This window comes from Nilaparvata lugens, chromosome 10, assembly GCF_014356525.2.
Source record: "Nilaparvata lugens isolate BPH chromosome 10, ASM1435652v1, whole genome shotgun sequence".
In the NCBI taxonomy this organism is placed as follows: Eukaryota; Metazoa; Arthropoda; class Insecta; order Hemiptera; family Delphacidae; genus Nilaparvata; species Nilaparvata lugens.
Window position 1 is genome coordinate 12,769,015 of NC_052513.1, and position 19,690 is coordinate 12,788,704.

The 19,690-nt window shown below is 37.2% G+C and overlaps 1 protein-coding gene across 1 annotated transcript in view; it reads right to left on the reverse strand.

Moving 5' to 3' along the window:
• The window catches only part of LOC111052168, a 389,458-nt gene that overhangs the window by 64,992 nt on the left and 304,776 nt on the right, over positions 1–19,690 (reverse strand). Inside the window, exons 99-114 of the mRNA XM_039436353.1 lie at positions 18,933–19,238; positions 17,460–18,419; positions 16,571–16,885; positions 15,562–15,894; positions 14,740–15,048; positions 13,195–14,154; positions 12,244–12,561; positions 11,224–11,556; positions 10,064–10,369; positions 8,726–9,352; positions 6,845–7,180; positions 5,915–6,226; positions 4,790–5,128; positions 2,794–3,099; positions 1,305–2,261; positions 574–888 (exon numbers count right to left, since the gene is read on the reverse strand). Coding sequence (XP_039292287.1) covers positions 574–888; positions 1,305–2,261; positions 2,794–3,099; positions 4,790–5,128; positions 5,915–6,226; positions 6,845–7,180; positions 8,726–9,352; positions 10,064–10,369; positions 11,224–11,556; positions 12,244–12,561; positions 13,195–14,154; positions 14,740–15,048; positions 15,562–15,894; positions 16,571–16,885; positions 17,460–18,419; positions 18,933–19,238 — 7,332 coding nt within the window. The remainder of the gene's footprint in view (positions 1–573; positions 889–1,304; positions 2,262–2,793; positions 3,100–4,789; positions 5,129–5,914; positions 6,227–6,844; positions 7,181–8,725; positions 9,353–10,063; positions 10,370–11,223; positions 11,557–12,243; positions 12,562–13,194; positions 14,155–14,739; positions 15,049–15,561; positions 15,895–16,570; positions 16,886–17,459; positions 18,420–18,932; positions 19,239–19,690) is intronic.

A 19,690-nucleotide genomic window follows, 5' to 3' on the forward strand; every position in this document is an offset into this window, starting at 1 on the left:
CTGGATATAATTATTGTATTGTATGTTTATCGTATGTAAAATTGTGATTGCTTGTAACAAAGAAGAAAACTATTAAATATTTTTTAAAAAATACTTCTTTCTAAGAAACTACAATTTGGGATTTGAGTAGTTCTCATAAAGTAGTATTCTACTCCAAGCTGTAGAGTATACACGCTGAAAAGTGAAATGTTTGAGCCTGTTGTATCTCTCTTTTGGTAGAGAGTTTTTTCATATCATATACAGTTCAATAATTATTTTCTTAGTCTATATTATGTAAATTCATCTATAATTTTCTGTATTGTAAGCTATTGTATATAAGTGAATAAGCCAGTATATATTGTAATCTACATAAATAAAGTACTCAATCAATCAATCAACCAATAAATCAATCCCAATCATCTGTGACTCACGAAATGTTGAATAAATTAATGGATACATCATGGATGAACACCACTTGAGTAGTATATCTAGTGATATGGTAATATGGTAAGGAGACTGTATTAATCTGCGCATGAAATAATTTGTCACTATTCCATGTTGAGAAGTAAGTTGAAAATTGTTTATTTCACTCACGAGGTATAGGTTGACATCTTGTGAAAGGATCGCCAGTAAATCCAGCTCTACAACTGCATATGGGACTGTGATTGATGACTTGGCAGTTGGCGTTGAGTCCACAGGTTCCAGGGCAAGGATCAGCACATTTCTGGTTGATGCAGGCTCTGTTGGGTGGACACTCTGAGCTGACCACACACTCCGGTCTGCAGCCTGGTGGAGTTCCTATGTAGGTGGGTAGACAGGAGCACACAGCTTGTCCGTTGACTTCTCTGCATTGACTGTTGGGGCCACATGGTGACGGGTTGCATGGGTTCGAAGGAGGAGCTTGCACAGCTGAAAAAATATAATGTATCTTTTTATGCTTGTTTTAAATAGAATAGATCTATTAATAAAATACAAATATTCAAATCCAATGGATCAAATTCTACAATGTCTATTGAATGTTTATTTCATTACACCAACTGTATTACAAATATTCATTAAATTTTCAGGGAAAAATGTTCATTTTAATAGCTGAGAGCTCATTATTATCAATTACATGGTTGAGTTATTAAAAATTACAACTGATGGTTCTATTAATAAATGATTGATTATAGGAATTCAATACTAAAATCACTTCAATTAATTAATTTGAATTCAATAATAGAAAAAAATCCTGATTCAAAATATGTAGTTATTACTGATGGTAGCCTTGTGTAGTGATGAGTGTAGTTAACTGCAAATAGTTTGCAAGAGTAAATAATACTCACGATCTTGCTGTGGTATGATGTTGCAGAATCTGAACGGATCTCCAGTGTAGCCCTGTCTACAAGTACATAGCGGTAGATGATTGACCACTTGGCAGTCAGCATTTTGTCCACAGGTTCCAGGACAAGGATCTTGACACTTGTTTCTGATACAAGCTCTAGTTGGAGCACAATCAGTGTTGACAACACATTCTGGTCTACATCCTTCATATGGATTGCCAATGTATTCTGGAAGACATGTGCATGATCCTGCACCGTTCTGCTCTCTACAGACCGCGTTTGCACCACATGGTGATGGTTGACAAGGTGTGGGTCGTTCCTGAGGTATGGGATCTGCTTGTATGGTGCACTGACTGAATGGGTCACCAGTGTAGCCCACTATGCAGATACATTGGGGTGTATGGCTGACAACCCTGCATTCAGCATTGGCTCCACATGTTCCTGGACAAGGATCTCTGCATTTCTGGTTGATACAGGCTAGGTTACTGGGACATTCACTGTTGCTCACACATTCAGGTCTACAGTTTGGAGGTGTTCCTATGAAATCTGGTAGACATGAACAGGAAGGACTTTCTCCGACTTCCCTGCACTGAGCATTGGGTCCACAAGGCGATGGTTGACAAGGATTGCTTGGAGGACTTGCTAAAGGTGGTGGGATTGGTGAACATCTAAGGAACGGATCGCCTGTCAATCCCGGTGGACAGCTGCAGATTGGATTGTGGTTTATCACTTGACATCTTGCTCCAATTCCACAAGTTCCCGGACACGGATCTCTGCACTTCTGGTTCGAGCAGGCCTGGTTCAAGTTGCAGTCAGAATTGACAACACATTCAGGTCGGCAAGTGGGTGGCGTGCCAATGAATCCAGGCACACATGAGCAGACTGCCTGGTTGTTCACTTCTCTGCACTGGCTGTTTGGTCCACATGGTGAAGGAATGCAAGGCTGTGTCACTGGAGGAGCTGGAACAAAAATGGAAACAAAAGAAAATTTTATTAGTTTTTGTTTGTGAATAAATTATAATCTGCGTAACAATGAAAGCAGAAAGTATTATATAGAAATATCTAATTGTCAGAAAATTCAAGTGTATTTAGCAATAAGTTGTAGTTTTACAACTTGTTTGCAATCAGCAAGTCCAGTATTCAATAGAAATGCAATAATATGAATGGTAAAGCATCAAATACATGAACATACGGATATTTCAAAGTTTGGAGCATGGATTGAACAAGTAACTGATACTTGCAATCGAAATAGAGGATAACAAATCTTTAATATTGTGATTATCTGCTTTTAAAAAGAACTACCAATATTTTCAATGCTTCTGCTGCAATAGATATACAAAGCTATGTATAACTCTATAAATTTATATATTTATAAAATAAAAACAATTTTTCAATTAGAAATCACTATTATTCTTTTTTGATCATATGTAATGTGATTTGCAATACATTTTGAAAATAGTTATATATGAACTGAATTGAATTTGGTCGTCACCTTGCTGTGGCCGACATTCGATGAATGGGTTGCCAGCCATGCCAGCAGGACAAGAGCACATTGGTATGTGATTGATGACCTCACACAGGGCTCCCTGGCCACAAGTGCCGGGACAAGGATCCACACACTTATTCCTGATGCATGCCCTATTTCGTGGACAGTCGGTGTTCATAACACACTCCGGTCTGCAACCTGAGTAGGGATCGCCTTGGTATTCAGGCAGACAAGTGCAGATGCCATCGTTGCACTGCGCGTTTGGACCGCACGGCGATGGGTTGCATGGATCTGCTTCGATTGGTTCGTTTTCTAGGTAGAGGAAGAATAGGAAATATGTTAGAAAGTAGTCAAGATCCAGCAGAAAGCTTAATAACTTTTTGTGTAAAAATGCGTATGAATCGTAAAAAAATCGCAATATTTTAATTTCTAACATATTCAAAGAACTTGCTAAATCTTCTATATAATAAGAGAGAGAAGGGTTGTGTTTGTTCGTGTGTTCGTTTGTTCGCATCAAAACATGTCAACTTGTGGATTGCATACCGGAAAAACGGGAATGATTTAGATCTCCAAATTTTGAACATAGATTCTAAAAATATCAATCTCATGCACCTGGAAGCCCAAATTTCAATTCTCCTTCTAGATTTTTCAGAATTAATGTTCAAATTCATCTATTCTACCGTAGGCTACATGAAGTTCCATATCCCAAAGTGTGTTTTTTTTGAGCAGGTTATAATGGTGTTATAAGACTACCATTTACGAACGTCTATGTAGCGCAGCGGTAAAACGCTTGCTTACGAAGCGATAGTTCTTCGGTTCGAATCACCGATGCTTCCCATTTTTTTTGTTCTTAATTTTTTCCCTAGAAACGTATTATTATCAATTATTTTTTGAAGGAATTTGTTTTCATTATTATTGAACTTGGATTTTATCAAATAATTATTTTTAATGTAAAATTTTGCCACCAGTACAAATGAATTGGACATAGTCTTCATGCTGTAGGCCTATAATTGAATTTCATAAGAAAAACATGATTAGATCACAATAAAATAAGTAATAATTTATACTTTTCAGTTATCATGTACTATCAGAACAAATTCCCAGTGAAACGAGTATTTTAGGTATTTTGTTTGGAATTGGGAAAACAAAAGGCTGCCTGATTCAAATTGAGGAGGATCCTAATCGAACTAAAATTTATTGATGTATTGGAAAAATCAATATGATTCTGTGAGGTTTTCAAGTATTATGTATTCTTCAGTTTTCTATACTATAATAAAGGAAAGAACTGGCTTATACACGTAAGGAATAGGGAATTATGTTTGACGCATCATCACGTCTGAAATATACTCAACTGATTAATTTGAAATTTTGCATATAGATTCTTCATTAACCGAGGATGGTTATAGGCCTATTTTCAAATTTCGAATTTTTTATTACGTCAAGTTTTCATTTTGCAGTTTTAAAATAGACCCTTGCGAAGCACGGGTTCCCTACTAGTACTTAATAACTTACCTCTCCAATAATGAACTCTGTTTTCGAGTACAATGGGTAAAGAAATTGTTCGATTAGATAGATTTCTTGATGGAAATTCCAAAGATGGAAATCCATCCAAAAGATGAAATTATTTGTATATAACGCATTTATAGAATTGCCATCCTATCAATAATTAGTTAACAGCTCATATATTCGTCATTATCACATGCCCACCTTAATTATTGGAAATATTATATTTTCATACTTAAAGTTCATGTCATCATTCAAAATATTGTTTGAATATGGATAAGAAGTTGGAACTGTGAGTTTTATGAACCGTTAATAACATTGTATTTTCAAGAAATCTCAAGGGAAAAAGATTTACTTTGATGAACTTTTATATAGTTTATAATACTTCAACATGCACTAATCATATTGGCTATTTTAATAATTGATCATCCAAAGCCTAAAAAATGAGGAATGTGATTGTTTGTCTTTTTTACAAAAAAAGTCTGATGAAAATACTAACGTGGAGGTGGCTTAGGTACGCAGTTAGTGAACGGATCGCCAGTCATGCCTTCAGGACAGGTGCAGATGGGCGTGTGGTTTATGACGTTGCAAACAGCTGAGAAGCCACATGAGCCGGGACACGGGTCGCGGCACTTCTGGTTGATGCAGGCCAGGTTGCTGCGGCACTCGGCGTTGATGACGCACTCGGGTCGGCAGTTGGGCGGGCTGCCCGTGAAGTCTGGCAGACACGAGCAGGAGGGCGAGCCGCCGATGTCGCGGCATTGCGAGTTGGGGCCGCACGGCGTGGGTACGCACGGGTCTTGCGGGATGTTTTGCACCGGTGGTGGGGGTGGGGTAACTGTGGAAAAACACACATTTACCCATTATTCAAAATTTTTCATTTAAATTTCACTCCAATGTAATAATAACTTGACTGTAGTGTCGTCATAAATGGTTCAAAAACGAATTAATAATTAGACTTGAAATTCCAATTATCACACATCATATCATAACTGCTTGTTTTATCATGGTTATAGTAAGTTCATTATCTGTTGACTCAAAATTGAGAGTCAAGCCAAATTGGAAGTCTTAACATCAGATAAACATTCCTTGGATGTGATAAGACAGGATCAAATGCTTTCATAGAGACAACAGAGCAGTTGACACTGTTGAGTTTCATGTAGCGATGTAAATTCCAATTTTCAAATTGTCAAAAAGAGGTGATTTATCTACAGTTTTTTTTTATTTTCGAAAACTGATGATAGAATTCATGTGAAGATTATAACTTGATGAACTTTCAAATTCCAGCATGAATGGGGATTATTTATTCATCCCGTTTTCTCGATTATCCAATTGGTTCAAATTATCTAGGTTTCACTTTTCTTAAATTTTCTATTGGTGAATGAGACTACTACATGGGTACTGATTTATATGTGGATATGGATGGTTGTATTTAATTTGATAACATAAGAATACAAATATATCATTATTATAAACAAAAGGTTTCAAGTATGATTGTTCTTATCATACTTCAATAAAACGGGGCACAAGAAGATCGTATTGCAATTGATAACAATAGTACAGAATGCTTACTCAGCTTTCTAATGAAAAGTTGAGATATAATAGCTTCCAAGTTCCAACTAACCAATAGGCAAGCAGCGTGTGAAAGGATCTCCGTTGAATCCAGGTCTGCAACTGCAAATTGGACTGTGATTGATGACCTGGCAGTTAGCATTTATGCCACACGTTCCCGGGCATGGATCGGCACATTTCTGGTTGATACAAGCTCTGTTTGTTGGACATTCCGAGCTGACCACACACTCAGGTCTGCAGCCAGGAGGTGAACCGATGTATTCGGGTAGACAGGAGCACACTGCTTGTCCGTTCACTTCTCTGCACTGGCTGTTCGGTCCACACGGCGAAGGTCGGCATGGATTCACTGGGTCAGCTTGAACAGCTGTTCAGGAATAAAGATTTATATTAGAATAATAAATTTATGAAAAAAATAACAATAGAAGATCGGAGCACTAAGAGAGAAGTGTAACAACATTTATTCTTAATAAAACGCTATACAATAAGTACATTTCTATAATTATAGTAAAGTGCTCTAAAAAGATTTTCTACTGTACTGCTTTTGGATAAAGAGCATTATAGCATAAGTATCACCCTTATTTGATGGTATTGAAAAAAAATTATTCAATAAGTATTTTATATAGAAATGTTGATAAATTTTTCTCTGACTTTTTATTGCAATCGTAATTAAATACTCTAAAATCAAGGGCTTGATTATTAGAATGTTGATTCTATATTTTCTTCAAATCTGCTTCATAAAGAACTGTAATATAAATTGTTAATCGAAAACATGGAAACGTTATCACACACATGAATTATGATTGTATTGTGAAATGATGAAGTGTTAATAATTTTGGTCTGCTAGTCAAATGAGAAGTAGTTGATGTAATTCATTACTCATAATACAGCATGATGGAGCTATAATAATAAAAATTATGAATGGAAGAATAGTATTTATATATTGTTAAGATATAGTTTTAAAAATAAATTGATTTATCCTTACGTGGAGGTGTAGGAGGCATCAGATTGCAGAATCTGAAAGGATCTCCGGTATAGCCAGGTCTACAAGTGCATGATGGCAAATGGTTGACCACTTGGCAGTCAGCATTCTGCCCACAAGTGCCAGGACATGGATCTTGACACTTGTTTCTAATGCAGGCTCGGTTCGATGCACAATCTGTGTTGAGCACACATTCTGGCCTGCAGCCTTCGTAGGGATTTCCAATGTATTCAGGCAGACATGCGCATGAGCCAGCACCGTTCTGTTCTCGGCAGACTGCGTTCGCTCCACACGGGGAGGGTTGGCAAGGTGTAGGTCTCTCTTGTGGCACTGGATCAGCTGCAAGATAAAATAATACTAATCTAAACATTGATTGAGTGGAAGAAAGTTCTATCCTCAAATTTAAGTAGAGGATTGCTCTATTTCTAATAGTTGAACTACAGAATAACATTTTAAGTTGAAAAATATCGCCTAAGAGCAAATTAAAAAGAAAGAAAAAATGTTCACGATATATGGAATTGTTTCAATTATTATTAATCGTGAGAAGTAAAAAAATATCTATTTTTAATAACAATATAAAGGTAATGTGATGATTATTGTAGGTTTGACAGGCCAGCTTAATCGATTTTATTAGCAGTACCAAGTGATGAGAATAGTAGGAATTAATAACTGGAGAGGAATATATACACAGTACATATTCTGATTGTATAGAAATACGCTGATATATTTTCAGTGAAAGTCGACGTGATTGTAGAACGTAAAGATTCAAGTTCAGTTCAGAATAAATGATGTTTCTTTAACGCTTTACAAAAAAAAAAAAAACAATTTTTTAGAAGTATTGTTTGAAGCTAAGTATGAATTATTTCCTAATCAAATACTTATTCTATGGAATAATGATGAGTTAAATTATCATATTTAAGCTGTCTATTCCACTTATATATTTTCGGAACATTGAAATTCGAACAGATAATCTCAAGCTAGAGTATTACAATCTTTTAAGGTGATCTAGAACTATACATTTTTTACTTTCCTTGCCCTATTACCATAGGTAAGGAAAGTATTGCTTTCCGAAAAAATTAAGGTACCCCAATTTCTAAATTTCTATACGTTTCAAGGTCCCGTGAGTCCGAAAAAGTGTTTTTTTGGCATTGGTCTGTATGTGTGTGTGTGTGTGTGTGTATGTGCGTCTGTGTACACGATATCTCATCTCCCAGTTAACGGAATGACTTGAAATTTGGAACGTAAGTTCCTTAAACTATAAGGATCCGACACGAACAATTTCGATCAAATGCGATCCAAGATGGCGGCTAAAATGGCGAAAATGTTGTCAAAAACAGTGTTTTTCGCGATTTTCTCGAAAACGGCTCCAACGATTTTGATCAAATTTATACCTGGAATAGTCATTGATAAGCTCTATCATCTGCAACAAGTCCTATATCTGTAAAAATTTCAGGAGCTTTGCCCCATCTATGCAAAGTTTGATTTTAGATTCTCAATTATCAGCCTTCATATACAATTTAAACAAAAAATTTCAAGTGGAAAAGATTGAGCATGAAAATCTCTGCAATTAATGTCCAGTAACATTTCGACCTAGAATTGAAAATAAGCTTGAAATCCGAAAAAATGTGATTATTAAATTGCAAACTGTTGGCAACTGTTGGTTCTATTAAATCATTCACTACGAAGAGATAGCAGACCTCGTGTGTTTCCAGCGTTATTGACCTATCACCAGCTGTCTCATAACTTTGAATAGTAGACTTGAGATGCGCAAGTACACTAGCGTCAGATGATCAATTTTCTTAACGGCAAGGAAAGTAGTGTGAGTGCGCCACACCAGATTTTTACAAATAAATACAAAAATTTGAATTTATGAGAAGAATTTACCTTGTTGTACTATACATTGCACGAATGGATCGCCAGTGTATCCAACATTGCAGACACACTGTGGCGTGTGACTGACAACCCGGCACACAGCATTCGTTCCACACGTTCCGGGGCAAGGATCGCGGCACTTCTGGTTGATGCACGCCAAGTGACTGGCACATTCGCTGTTGCTGACACACTCGGGTCTGCAGTTGGGTGGCGTTCCAATGAAATCCGGCAGACACGAACAGGAAGGACTCTCTCCGACTTCCCTGCACTGAGCATTAGGTCCACAAGGAGATGGTTGGCATGGGTTGGTAGGTGGTGATGCGAGTGGTGGCGGGATGGGTTGACACCTTGTGAAAGGATCACCAGTCATTCCCGGCGGACAGCTGCAGATGGGGTTGTGGTTGATCACTTGACATCTCGCTCCCACACCGCATGTTCCCGGGCAAGGGTCTCTGCACTTCTGGTTCGAGCATGCTTGGTTCAGGTTGCAGTCGGAATTGACGACGCACTCGGGTCGGCAAGTGGGTGGTGACCCGATGTAACCAGGCACACAGGAGCAGACAGCTTGTTGGTTCACTTCTCGGCACTGGCTGTAGGGCCCACATGGAGAGGGGATGCAAGGCTGTGTCACTGGAGGAGCTGTAGCAGATAAAAACAAACATTCTATCAATTCTTGTTTGTAAAGAGATGAAAGGTACCTAACATAGACTATAGTAATATCCAATTGGCAGATAGTGTTTGTTAAAAAATGTGATTTTTATTAAATTTCCTTACTCACTAAATTTTTATCAAACTCAAGTTCAATACCTATGTAATAGACATAGGAGAAAGCTGAAGAAAATAACAATAACTACTTTAAGGCATAAGTATATATGAAAATGATAAAAGAGGAACTCGAATTGATCAATTAACTGGTATTTGAACGCATAAATATTCATTATTTCAATACTGGGATTTGAAGGTAGCTTCAAAGACAGCAAAGCTCCCTATTTATTGAAAATTGACTTTCAAATTATTTTTTTCAAGTACAAAATCCTTCTAACTTTAAAATACATTTGAATTAAAAACTTTATCAAGTTAAATAAATCACATTTTTCTTATAGTTGTGTTGAATTTTTTTTGAAATTTCAGTTTCTCTGTATAGAAAAGCGAAGTTCGAATAGAGATTATTGCTATACATCAATAGTCCAATAGAGGTCGATATGCTATCGATAAGCTAGAATTGTCACAGCGAAAGAGAAACAGAAGACAAAAAATGGAGATTATATCCACTTCATAACAGCCTATATCACAGTATCTAACTAGAAAATAATTTACAATGAGTTAAATAATTCAGTTTTGAGTCTTCACCTTGCTGAGGCTGGCATTGTACGAATGGATTTCCAGCTGTTCCGGCAGGACAAGAGCACATTGGGATGTGGTTGATGACTTCGCAGCGTGCGCCCTGGCCACATGTGCCGGGACATGGGTCCAGGCACTTGTTGCGGATGCAGGCTCTGTTGCGAGGGCAGTCGGTGTTCAGCACACACTCCGGTCGACATCCCGAGTAGGGATCACCCTGGAACTCAGGCAGGCAAGTGCAGATGCCGTTGTTACACTGGGCGTTCGGACCACACGGTGACGGATTGCACGGATCTGCTTCGATTGGCTCGTTTTCTAGAAAATTATTAATGGAAAACGAAAAATAAAAATTCTATATGAATATAAATCTAGCAATAGAGTTTCGTTTTATATGAATAAAATTGAATAGAAATTAGTAGAATAACATTAATTGAAAATGGATTTAGATAGAGCTATTGATATGTTCTGCTTGAGAATAATGATTTCATCTGAGCACAGAGATTAAGGTTAAATAATTGATTCCTTAGAGAATGAATTTTGTTGGATTTAAGAGATCACAAAGTCATTATAAGTTAAATTATGTACACAAGGACATAAATAATATTGCATGATGTAGAATGTGCTCAGGAGATTGGCGGTGATGTAACATCAAATGTTGAGATAAAGTGTAATAAAATCAAGTGATACATTGCATACTTTACACGCATTGCAAAAATCTGCTTTACCTGTGGACCTCTTTGGTCTATTTCTCAATTAATATGAAAATTCAATGGGAATTCCTGGAAATAAATGAGTACTGATCAGCTATGATGAATGCATAACTATGAATAATGAAGTTAGTTCAGTTGAATATATTAAAACTAATTATGAATACAAACTCATTAAATGACATTGGGAAACAGTAATGTAAATCCTATTTTAAATAAGAAATTAAACAAGAAAAACGTGAGAATAGCGTGTTGAATGAAAAAGACTAAGAAATTGTCAAAAAACCACTGATTTATTGATAATTAGAAAGACCGGTTTCGGTTATTACACCATTGTCAATCTCTGATAAACTGGTTTTAAACTGGACAATTTCTTAGTCTTTTTCATTCAATATGAATAATTACCACAATATCAACTTCTCAACTACACAAAAAAGAATAGCGTGTATTTCTTCAACTTACGAGGAGGCGGCTTTGGAACACAGTTGGTGAATGGATCTCCAGTCATGCCTTCAGGACACATGCAGATTGGAGTGTGGTTGATGACATTGCACACAGCTCCAAAGCCACAGGAACCAGGACACGGATCTCTGCACTTCTCCCTCATACAGGCCAGGTTGCTGCGACATTCCGAATTGATGACACATTCAGGTCGGCAGTTGGGTGGAGTTCCTGTGTACTCTGGTAGGCAAGAGCATGATGGAGAGCCGCCTATGTCTCTACACTGGGAGTTTGGACCACATGGAGATGGCACACAAGGGTTCACTGGAATTGGATCAGCAGCTGGTGGAGGTGCTGAAAATCAAACAGGAAAATTACATAAGGATTAAGTACATGAGGATCTAAGGAAATCGTTTCACTTGTCTCGATTGATCTGACTTTCTCCTTGGAAGCAACGTAATAAAACAAAAAATTGTTCACTGACCATTGTGATTAGTTATAGTAATAATTAGTAATTGTACTTGAAGTATTCATCAAGAATACTAATGTGTGAAATTCAAACCATGAAATGAATATTGATATATTGATGTCTTTCTTCCGTTAGGGCTACTCTTGAATGTAAAAAAATGGAAATCTAAGTACTCTTTTTAAAATTGTTTTCTCATAACATGTTTCGGCTATATGATAATGCGAATATGATAATAATATATAATAATCATTAATACAAATTATTGGTAATGGCATCATATAGCCAAAACATGTTCTGAGTGAACAGTTTTAAAAAAGGTACTTAGATTTCTATTTTTATATTGATATATGTTTGTAATAAAACATTTCATTGATGAATAAATATTAGTATCAATACATTAGTTTTATAAATCCGTGGAATGGAAATTTCTTACTGGATTTTAAATACTTTATAATATTCTAATGCAGCAATACAACATGAATAATATAATTTTCATTGATAGATGATGAATCTAACTAAGACCACTATGAACTATTATAATCTAAAATCTACTCAATTCCATTCCAACTTACGAGGTGGTATTGGTATACAACGAGTGAATGGATCTCCAGTGAAACCAGGCCTGCAACTACAGATTGGACTGTGATTGATGACTTGGCAGTTGGTATTCTGGCCACACGTTCCAGGACAAGGATCAGCACATTTCTGATTGATACATGCTCGATTAAGAGGACATTCCGAACTGACCACACACTCTGGTCTGCAGCCTGGTGGAGTTCCAATATAGGTTGGTAAGCAGGAGCACACAGCTTGTCCGTTGACTTCCCTGCATTGGCTGTTGGGTCCACATGGTGACGGGTTGCATGGGTTTGATGGTGGCGCTTGAATAGCTGGAAAAATTGAAATAAAAATTAAATGAGAATTAACATATGAATTCTTTGATTAATCTATAATAAGATATAATGATCCATCTATCACATTGCTCATTGGAACCCTGGATGAATGACCTTTTCAGTATAGTGCAATTAAATAGTACAGTAACTGGAAATAATCAGTACGTAATGTTTCAAAATGAAATTAATTGACTCATTACTACCATACAAGCCTGAATTCATGTTGGGTTTATAAAGTATATTATAGGTTATGATTCTGATTTTCAGGCCTATTTCATTGATAGGCAGATTTCCATGACAGACAGATTATCTTGGTACGAAGAGATTATTTACCTAAATATTGAAATATTCAAAGGATAAAGGATACAGTGTAACATAACAGGAAGGAGTATTCAGTCATTATCTGAGCTCTACTGTCACTTTAATGTTAAAAAAATTAAAGTTTTTTGCTTCACTTCACCAACTCTTACAAAAGGACAATGAATGATGTCCTCAAAAATTGAATCTCTTCAAAACTCGAGTAGTAAGGGTATCTAGTACATCTAGTAGATCAAATACAGTTGATAGTATAGAATGGTATCCTGAAGAAATCTTATCACTAATAAGAAAGAATTAGGGTATGAGACTCACGATCTTGTTGTGGTATGATGTTGCAGAATCTGAAAGGATCCCCAGTATAGCCAGCTCGGCATGTACACAGTGGCAGATGATTCACCACCTGGCAGTCAGCATTCTGTCCACAGGTTCCAGGGCATGGATCTTGACATTTATTCCTGATACAAGCTCTATTAGGTGCACAGTCTGAGTTGATGGAACATTCTGGTCTACACCCTTCATATGGGTTTCCAATGTACTCAGGCAAACACGTGCAGGATCCTGCGCCATTTTGCTCTCTACAAACTGCATTTGCTCCACATGGCGATGGTTGACAAGGTGTTGGTCGTTCTTGAGGTATGGGATCAGCTTGTTGCAGGGTGCATTGTGTGAATGGATCTCCAGTATAACCAACTATACAGATGCATTGAGGAGTATGGCTTACTACTCTGCATTCTGCATTGGCACCACAAGTTCCTGGACATGGATCTCTGCATTTCTGATTGATGCAAGCCAAGTGACTGGCACATTCACTGTTGCTCACACATTCTGGTCTGCAGTTTGGTGGTACTCCAATGAAGTCTGGCAAGCAAGAGCATGATGGACTTTCTCCAACTTCTCTGCACTGTGAGTTTGGTCCACAAGGAGATGGTTGACATGGGTTGCTGGGTGGGCTTGCCAGAGGAGGTGGAATTGGTTGACATCTTGAGAATGGATCTCCTGTCATTCCTGGAGGACAACTGCAGATTGGATTGTGGTTGATGACTTGACATCTAGCTCCAACTCCACATGTTCCTGGGCAGGGATCTCTGCATTTCTGATTTGAACAGGCCTGATTCATGTTGCAGTCTGAGTTTACAACACATTCTGGGCGACAAGTTGGTGGGGAGCCAATGAATCCAGGTACACAAGAGCAGACAGCTTGTTGGTTGACTTCTCTGCATTGACTGTATGGACCACATGGTGAAGGTATGCATGGTTGTGTCACAACTGGAGCTGAAAATGAAAAATGTATATGTTTAATACAATCGAAATTTATCCATGTATGGATTGAACAAATAACTTAGTATTTATTCTCAAGTAATATCAAAATGATGTAGTATTAGAATTATTGACCTACATACCAGTAATTCATAGTTATGAATCTTGACATTAGATTTCATAATTCAAAATACAATACAATTTGAAAGGTTGCGTCAACAAATTTAAAATGCTGATAGAGTTTAAATAATCATGTGATAAAGATGCTCATAAGATCGAAATTTGAATATGAACTGGAGTATGAGATTGAAAACTGGAGTACTAAGATTGTTCTACTGTAGATCAATAAATTATTCAGTACTGTTGTACAGTTTTACATATAACTTCAAGTTTGCATATAGATTGGAATTTCATTCTTACATTCCATTCATCTTCGAATTTCAGCTACAGCCTCTGAGGTATTTCATCACTCAGAAGCAAACTATACTGGGTTGATCTACTCAAACAAAATTAAGTGTATTCTTTCACCAGCTCTACTCAAGTATACGAGTAAATTCGAATAATTTTATAAGTTTAATGAGGGTTGAATATTTGTCTTACCCTGCTGAGGTCGACATTCCACAAAAGGATTCCCAGCCAATCCTGCTGGACAGGAGCACATTGGAATGTGGTTGATGACTTCACAGGTTGCTCCTTGGCCACATGTTCCCGGACAAGGATCAATGCACTTGTTGCGGATGCAGGCTCTGTTGCGTGGACAGTCAGTGTTCAGAACACATTCTGGTCTGCATCCTGAGTAGGGATCACCTTGGAACTCTGGCAGGCAAGTGCAGATGCCATTGTCACACCGAGCATTGGGGCCACATGGAGATGGATTGCAAGGATCATCAGCAACAACTGGTTCAATGGCTGTGGAAAAATAATGTCATTGTAGAAACGAATCTTAAACATTTTCATTGGGCCATCAGCTAAAGTACTTTTAATTCATTTCAATGCAAAAGAGTATTAGAATTGTTTTATTATTGAGAAGCTAGTGTGGTATGAGGAAAATGAAATGTAAAGAGATTCATTCCAATTTACATTTTATCCAAATCAAATATTATTCAAGAATGTAGGACAATCTGTTACGATTTTATAATTCTCCTACCTAGTATATGAGAGTTTATGACAAGAAAATCATGATATTGTGATATATTTTTGCAAGCAAATCATGTCTTTTTTAGTAGCATGTGCTATGTGTTTGTAAAATTATGAAATGTATGAATAGCCTTTGGTAGATTAAATACGATAATATTATCATACTTAATTACAATAATAAACTAGCGAAGCTTAATTTTGCAGTGGGATAAGTCTATTTAGACTTAAGTCTAACTAGACTTTTAAGTCTAGTTAGTTTATAACATTCAAGTCCAAAATATTAACCTTGAGGTGGAAGAGGGTTGCAGCTGGTGAATGGATCCCCAGTCATTCCTTCAGGACACATGCAGATTGGAGTGTGGTTGATGACATTGCACACAGCTCCAAAGCCACAGGAGCCTGGACAAGGATCTCTGCACTTCTCCCTCATACAGGCCAGGTTGCTGCGACATTCCGAATTGATAACACATTCAGGTCGGCAGTTGGGAGGGGTTCCTGTGTATTCTGGTAGACAAGAGCATGATGGAGAGCCTCCTATATCTCTGCACTGAGAGTATGGACCACATGGAGATGGCACACAAGGGTTCACTGGAATTGGATCAGCAGCTGGTGGTGGAGCTGGAAATACAATAGAAGAATTGATCAGCAATGTTATGGAACCATGCTTCCATGTATATTGATTCCAATGTGGAGAGAATAATGATGGTTCGATAATTTATTTTTGTTAATAGTCTTTCAAGAATATCCTAGTTTGAGGGAAATAAATGGATCAGAAGCATAATACTGATTGTTTTAATTTGATATGAGGCGAGAAAAAATGTAAAAGTTCGCTTCAAATACTTGGAACTATTGATATCATGAAAGAAGAAATATACTTATATATTTCTCAATTCAATATATATTCAGTTTTAATACTTGCATTCTGAAAACCTTTCCAATAAATAAATCAATTCCAATTGAGGCGATAAAAATTAAGAAAATTACAGTTATTTCGGGAAGAGACAAAATTGATTTATTAATTATTTTTTCAGCTCATAGCACGCAGTCATAATCCATTCAATTTAGTTTCCAAACGTTTGGATTGATTAAATGTAGAAAATTAATTAAAAGTTTTTCAACATGTTAAATATTTATAAATTAAGATAAGAATTTGAATAAATATATTTACAAGGATTGGAGAAAGAGAATACATAAAATGATTTGAAAAGAATTTGAATATAACGATTGATAGAAAAATGGTCAACTTAAGAGCGACCTATTTATAATTATTCTCAATCTGATCATAGCAACTCACGTGGTATGGGGAAGCAACGTGTGAAAGGATCTCCAGTAAATCCAGATCGACAGCTGCAGATAGGGCTGTGGTTGATGACTTGACAGTTGGCATTCTGACCACAGGTTCCAGGACAAGGATCAGCACATTTCTGGTTGATGCAGGCTCTGTTGGGTGGACACTCTGAGCTGACCACACACTCTGGTCTGCAGCCTGGTGGAGTTCCAATATAGGTTGGTAAGCAGGAGCACACAGCTTGTCCGTTGACTTCTCTGCACTGGCTGTTTGGGCCACATGGTGACGGGTTGCATGGGTTTGTTGGCGGTGCTTCAATTGCTGTAGAATTAATAAATTGCTTATGAGTAACAATATTAGAGGACTCTTCAATCAAGGATGAATTGTTTCTATCTTAACAATTTCGGAAATTGTAGAAACATCTGGGAGAAGATAATTACAAAATAGGCTGCTTGATCTGGGAGAAGTACTATGATTGATGGTTTCTTAATGAAATTTGAATAATCTGATAGCATAATTAGATTATTCATTGATTTTAAATTATGCTTTTGTTCTGGGAGAAGTAATATAGTTCATGATTATAATGAAATTTGAATAACACTCTGATAGCATTATTATATTTATTGATTTTAAATTATGAGAATGATATAGATAGATGGATAGATAGATAAATGTCTTTTATTTTCACTTTATAACATTACAAAAAGTTATGTGGGCGAAGTTGAAGCAATAAGAGCCCCCTCTTCCACTTAACCCACAAAAGGGAATAAAATATAAAGAGGAATTAAATGAAAAACTTATCCAATTCCAGTGATAGCTATGCAATGGAGATTTCTCCATTAGATTCGTTTCAAAAACGTTTGGAAATGAAATGGAAATTTGATTTGCAACTTACGTGCTTGTTGAGGTATGATGTTGCAGAATCTGAATGGATCACCAGTGTAACCTGGTCTGCATGTACATAGTGGTAAATGATTCACCACTTGACAATCAGCATTTTGCCCACAGGTTCCAGGGCATGGATCTTGACATTTATTCCTGATACAAGCTCTATTAGGTGCACAGTCTGAGTTGATGGAACATTCTGGTCTACACCCTTCATATGGGTTTCCAATGTACTCAGGCAAACACGTGCAGGATCCTGCGCCATTTTGCTCTCTACAAACTGCATTTGCTCCACATGGCGATGGTTGACAAGGTGTTGGTCGTTCTTGAGGTATGGGATCAGCTTGTTGCAGGGTGCATTGTGTGAATGGATCTCCAGTATAACCAACTATACAGATGCATTGAGGAGTATGGCTTACTACTCTGCATTCTGCATTGGCACCACAAGTTCCTGGACATGGATCTCTGCATTTCTGATTGATGCAAGCCAAGTGACTGGCACATTCACTGTTGCTCACACATTCTGGTCTGCAGTTTGGTGGTACTCCAATGAAGTCTGGCAAGCAAGAGCATGATGGACTTTCTCCAACTTCTCTGCACTGTGAGTTTGGTCCACAAGGAGATGGTTGACATGGGTTGCTGGGTGGGCTTGCCAGAGGAGGTGGAATTGGTTGACATCTTGAGAATGGATCTCCTGTCATTCCTGGAGGACAACTGCAGATTGGATTGTGGTTGATGACTTGACATCTAGCTCCAACTCCACATGTTCCTGGGCAGGGATCTCTGCATTTCTGATTTGAACAGGCCTGATTCATGTTGCAGTCTGAGTTTACAACACATTCTGGGCGACAAGTTGGTGGGGAGCCCATGTATCCAGGTACACAAGAGCAGACAGCTTGTTGGTTGACTTCTCTGCATTGACTGTATGGACCACATGGTGAAGGTATGCATGGTTGTGTCACAACTGGAGCTGAAACAGATTTATCAATATTAAAATATTGTTTTCTATGGAATTCTTTTATTGTCTGCATGAAATCGTGAATTGTATGTTGATCATTAGATGGCATGTGATATATGTAGCTAAGATAGGATATGAATCATGCTAATGACAGGTACAGAAATAGAATACTCATGTTGCATCGCTAGTCTACTAGGATATACCAGTTTGTCAATTATTTCTTCTTTTGCAGTATGTAAAAAAAACTTGTTCAATCTTTTCTTATAGATTTTCATCTTTGCTCATTCCAGAGTGCAACATGTTTCATTATAGCTCATCAGCAGAGTCAAATAGAATAAATTCTCATAGCCTGGAGCAATAATTGCTCCATGTTAGTAGATATAAAGTGGTTTTGAAAAAATGAACAGTGATTTCCAGATACATCAATTACCTAGTCACAAATTACTCTTATATAATCAATCTATACTAATTTCACCAATTATTATCGATGGAGTTGATTCCAACGTAATAGAGAATTGAACAAACCTTGCTGTGGCCGACATTCGATGAATGGGTTGCCAGCCATGCCAGCAGGACATGTGCACATAGGTATGTGGTTGATGACCTCACACTGGGCTCCCTGGCCACAAGTGCCGGGACAAGGATCCACACACTTGTTCCTGATGCATGCCCTATTTCGTGGACAGTCGGTGTTCATCACACACTCTGGTCGACAACCTGAGTACGGGTCTCCCTGGTATTCAGGCAGACATGTGCAGATCCCATTACTGCACTGAGCATTCGGCCCACATGGTGATGGGTTGCATGGATCTGTCGCCAATGGTTCCACAGCTGAAATTACAATCAATATGAATTGAATTTCCATTTCTCAAAAACGTATTTCATTAGGGCTACTTGATTTGTTAATTATCCCATAGCACGCTTTAAAAAAACTTTTTTGCATACAATATAAGTTTTTTAAAATATGTACTATGGGATTATTTTTTGTATTTCTATTATTTGAAAGAATGATGACATAAGAAAAGTAGTGTGAAAACATTATTGGAAGTATTTTCTATCAAAATAATAGGAATGACATTACATTTTCAAAATAGAATGAATGTTTTCATTACTCTCATTGTTCTACCAGCATGAATTGTATTTTGCGATAATTGTTCAAACCTGGAGGTTACACAATATTAAATAAAAAATATCAAGTGAATTCACTTTTTTCTCAATAACATGAGTAGGCTATCCATTCTCAGAGAATGGAATCATGAATCAGACAATCATCAATATATGAT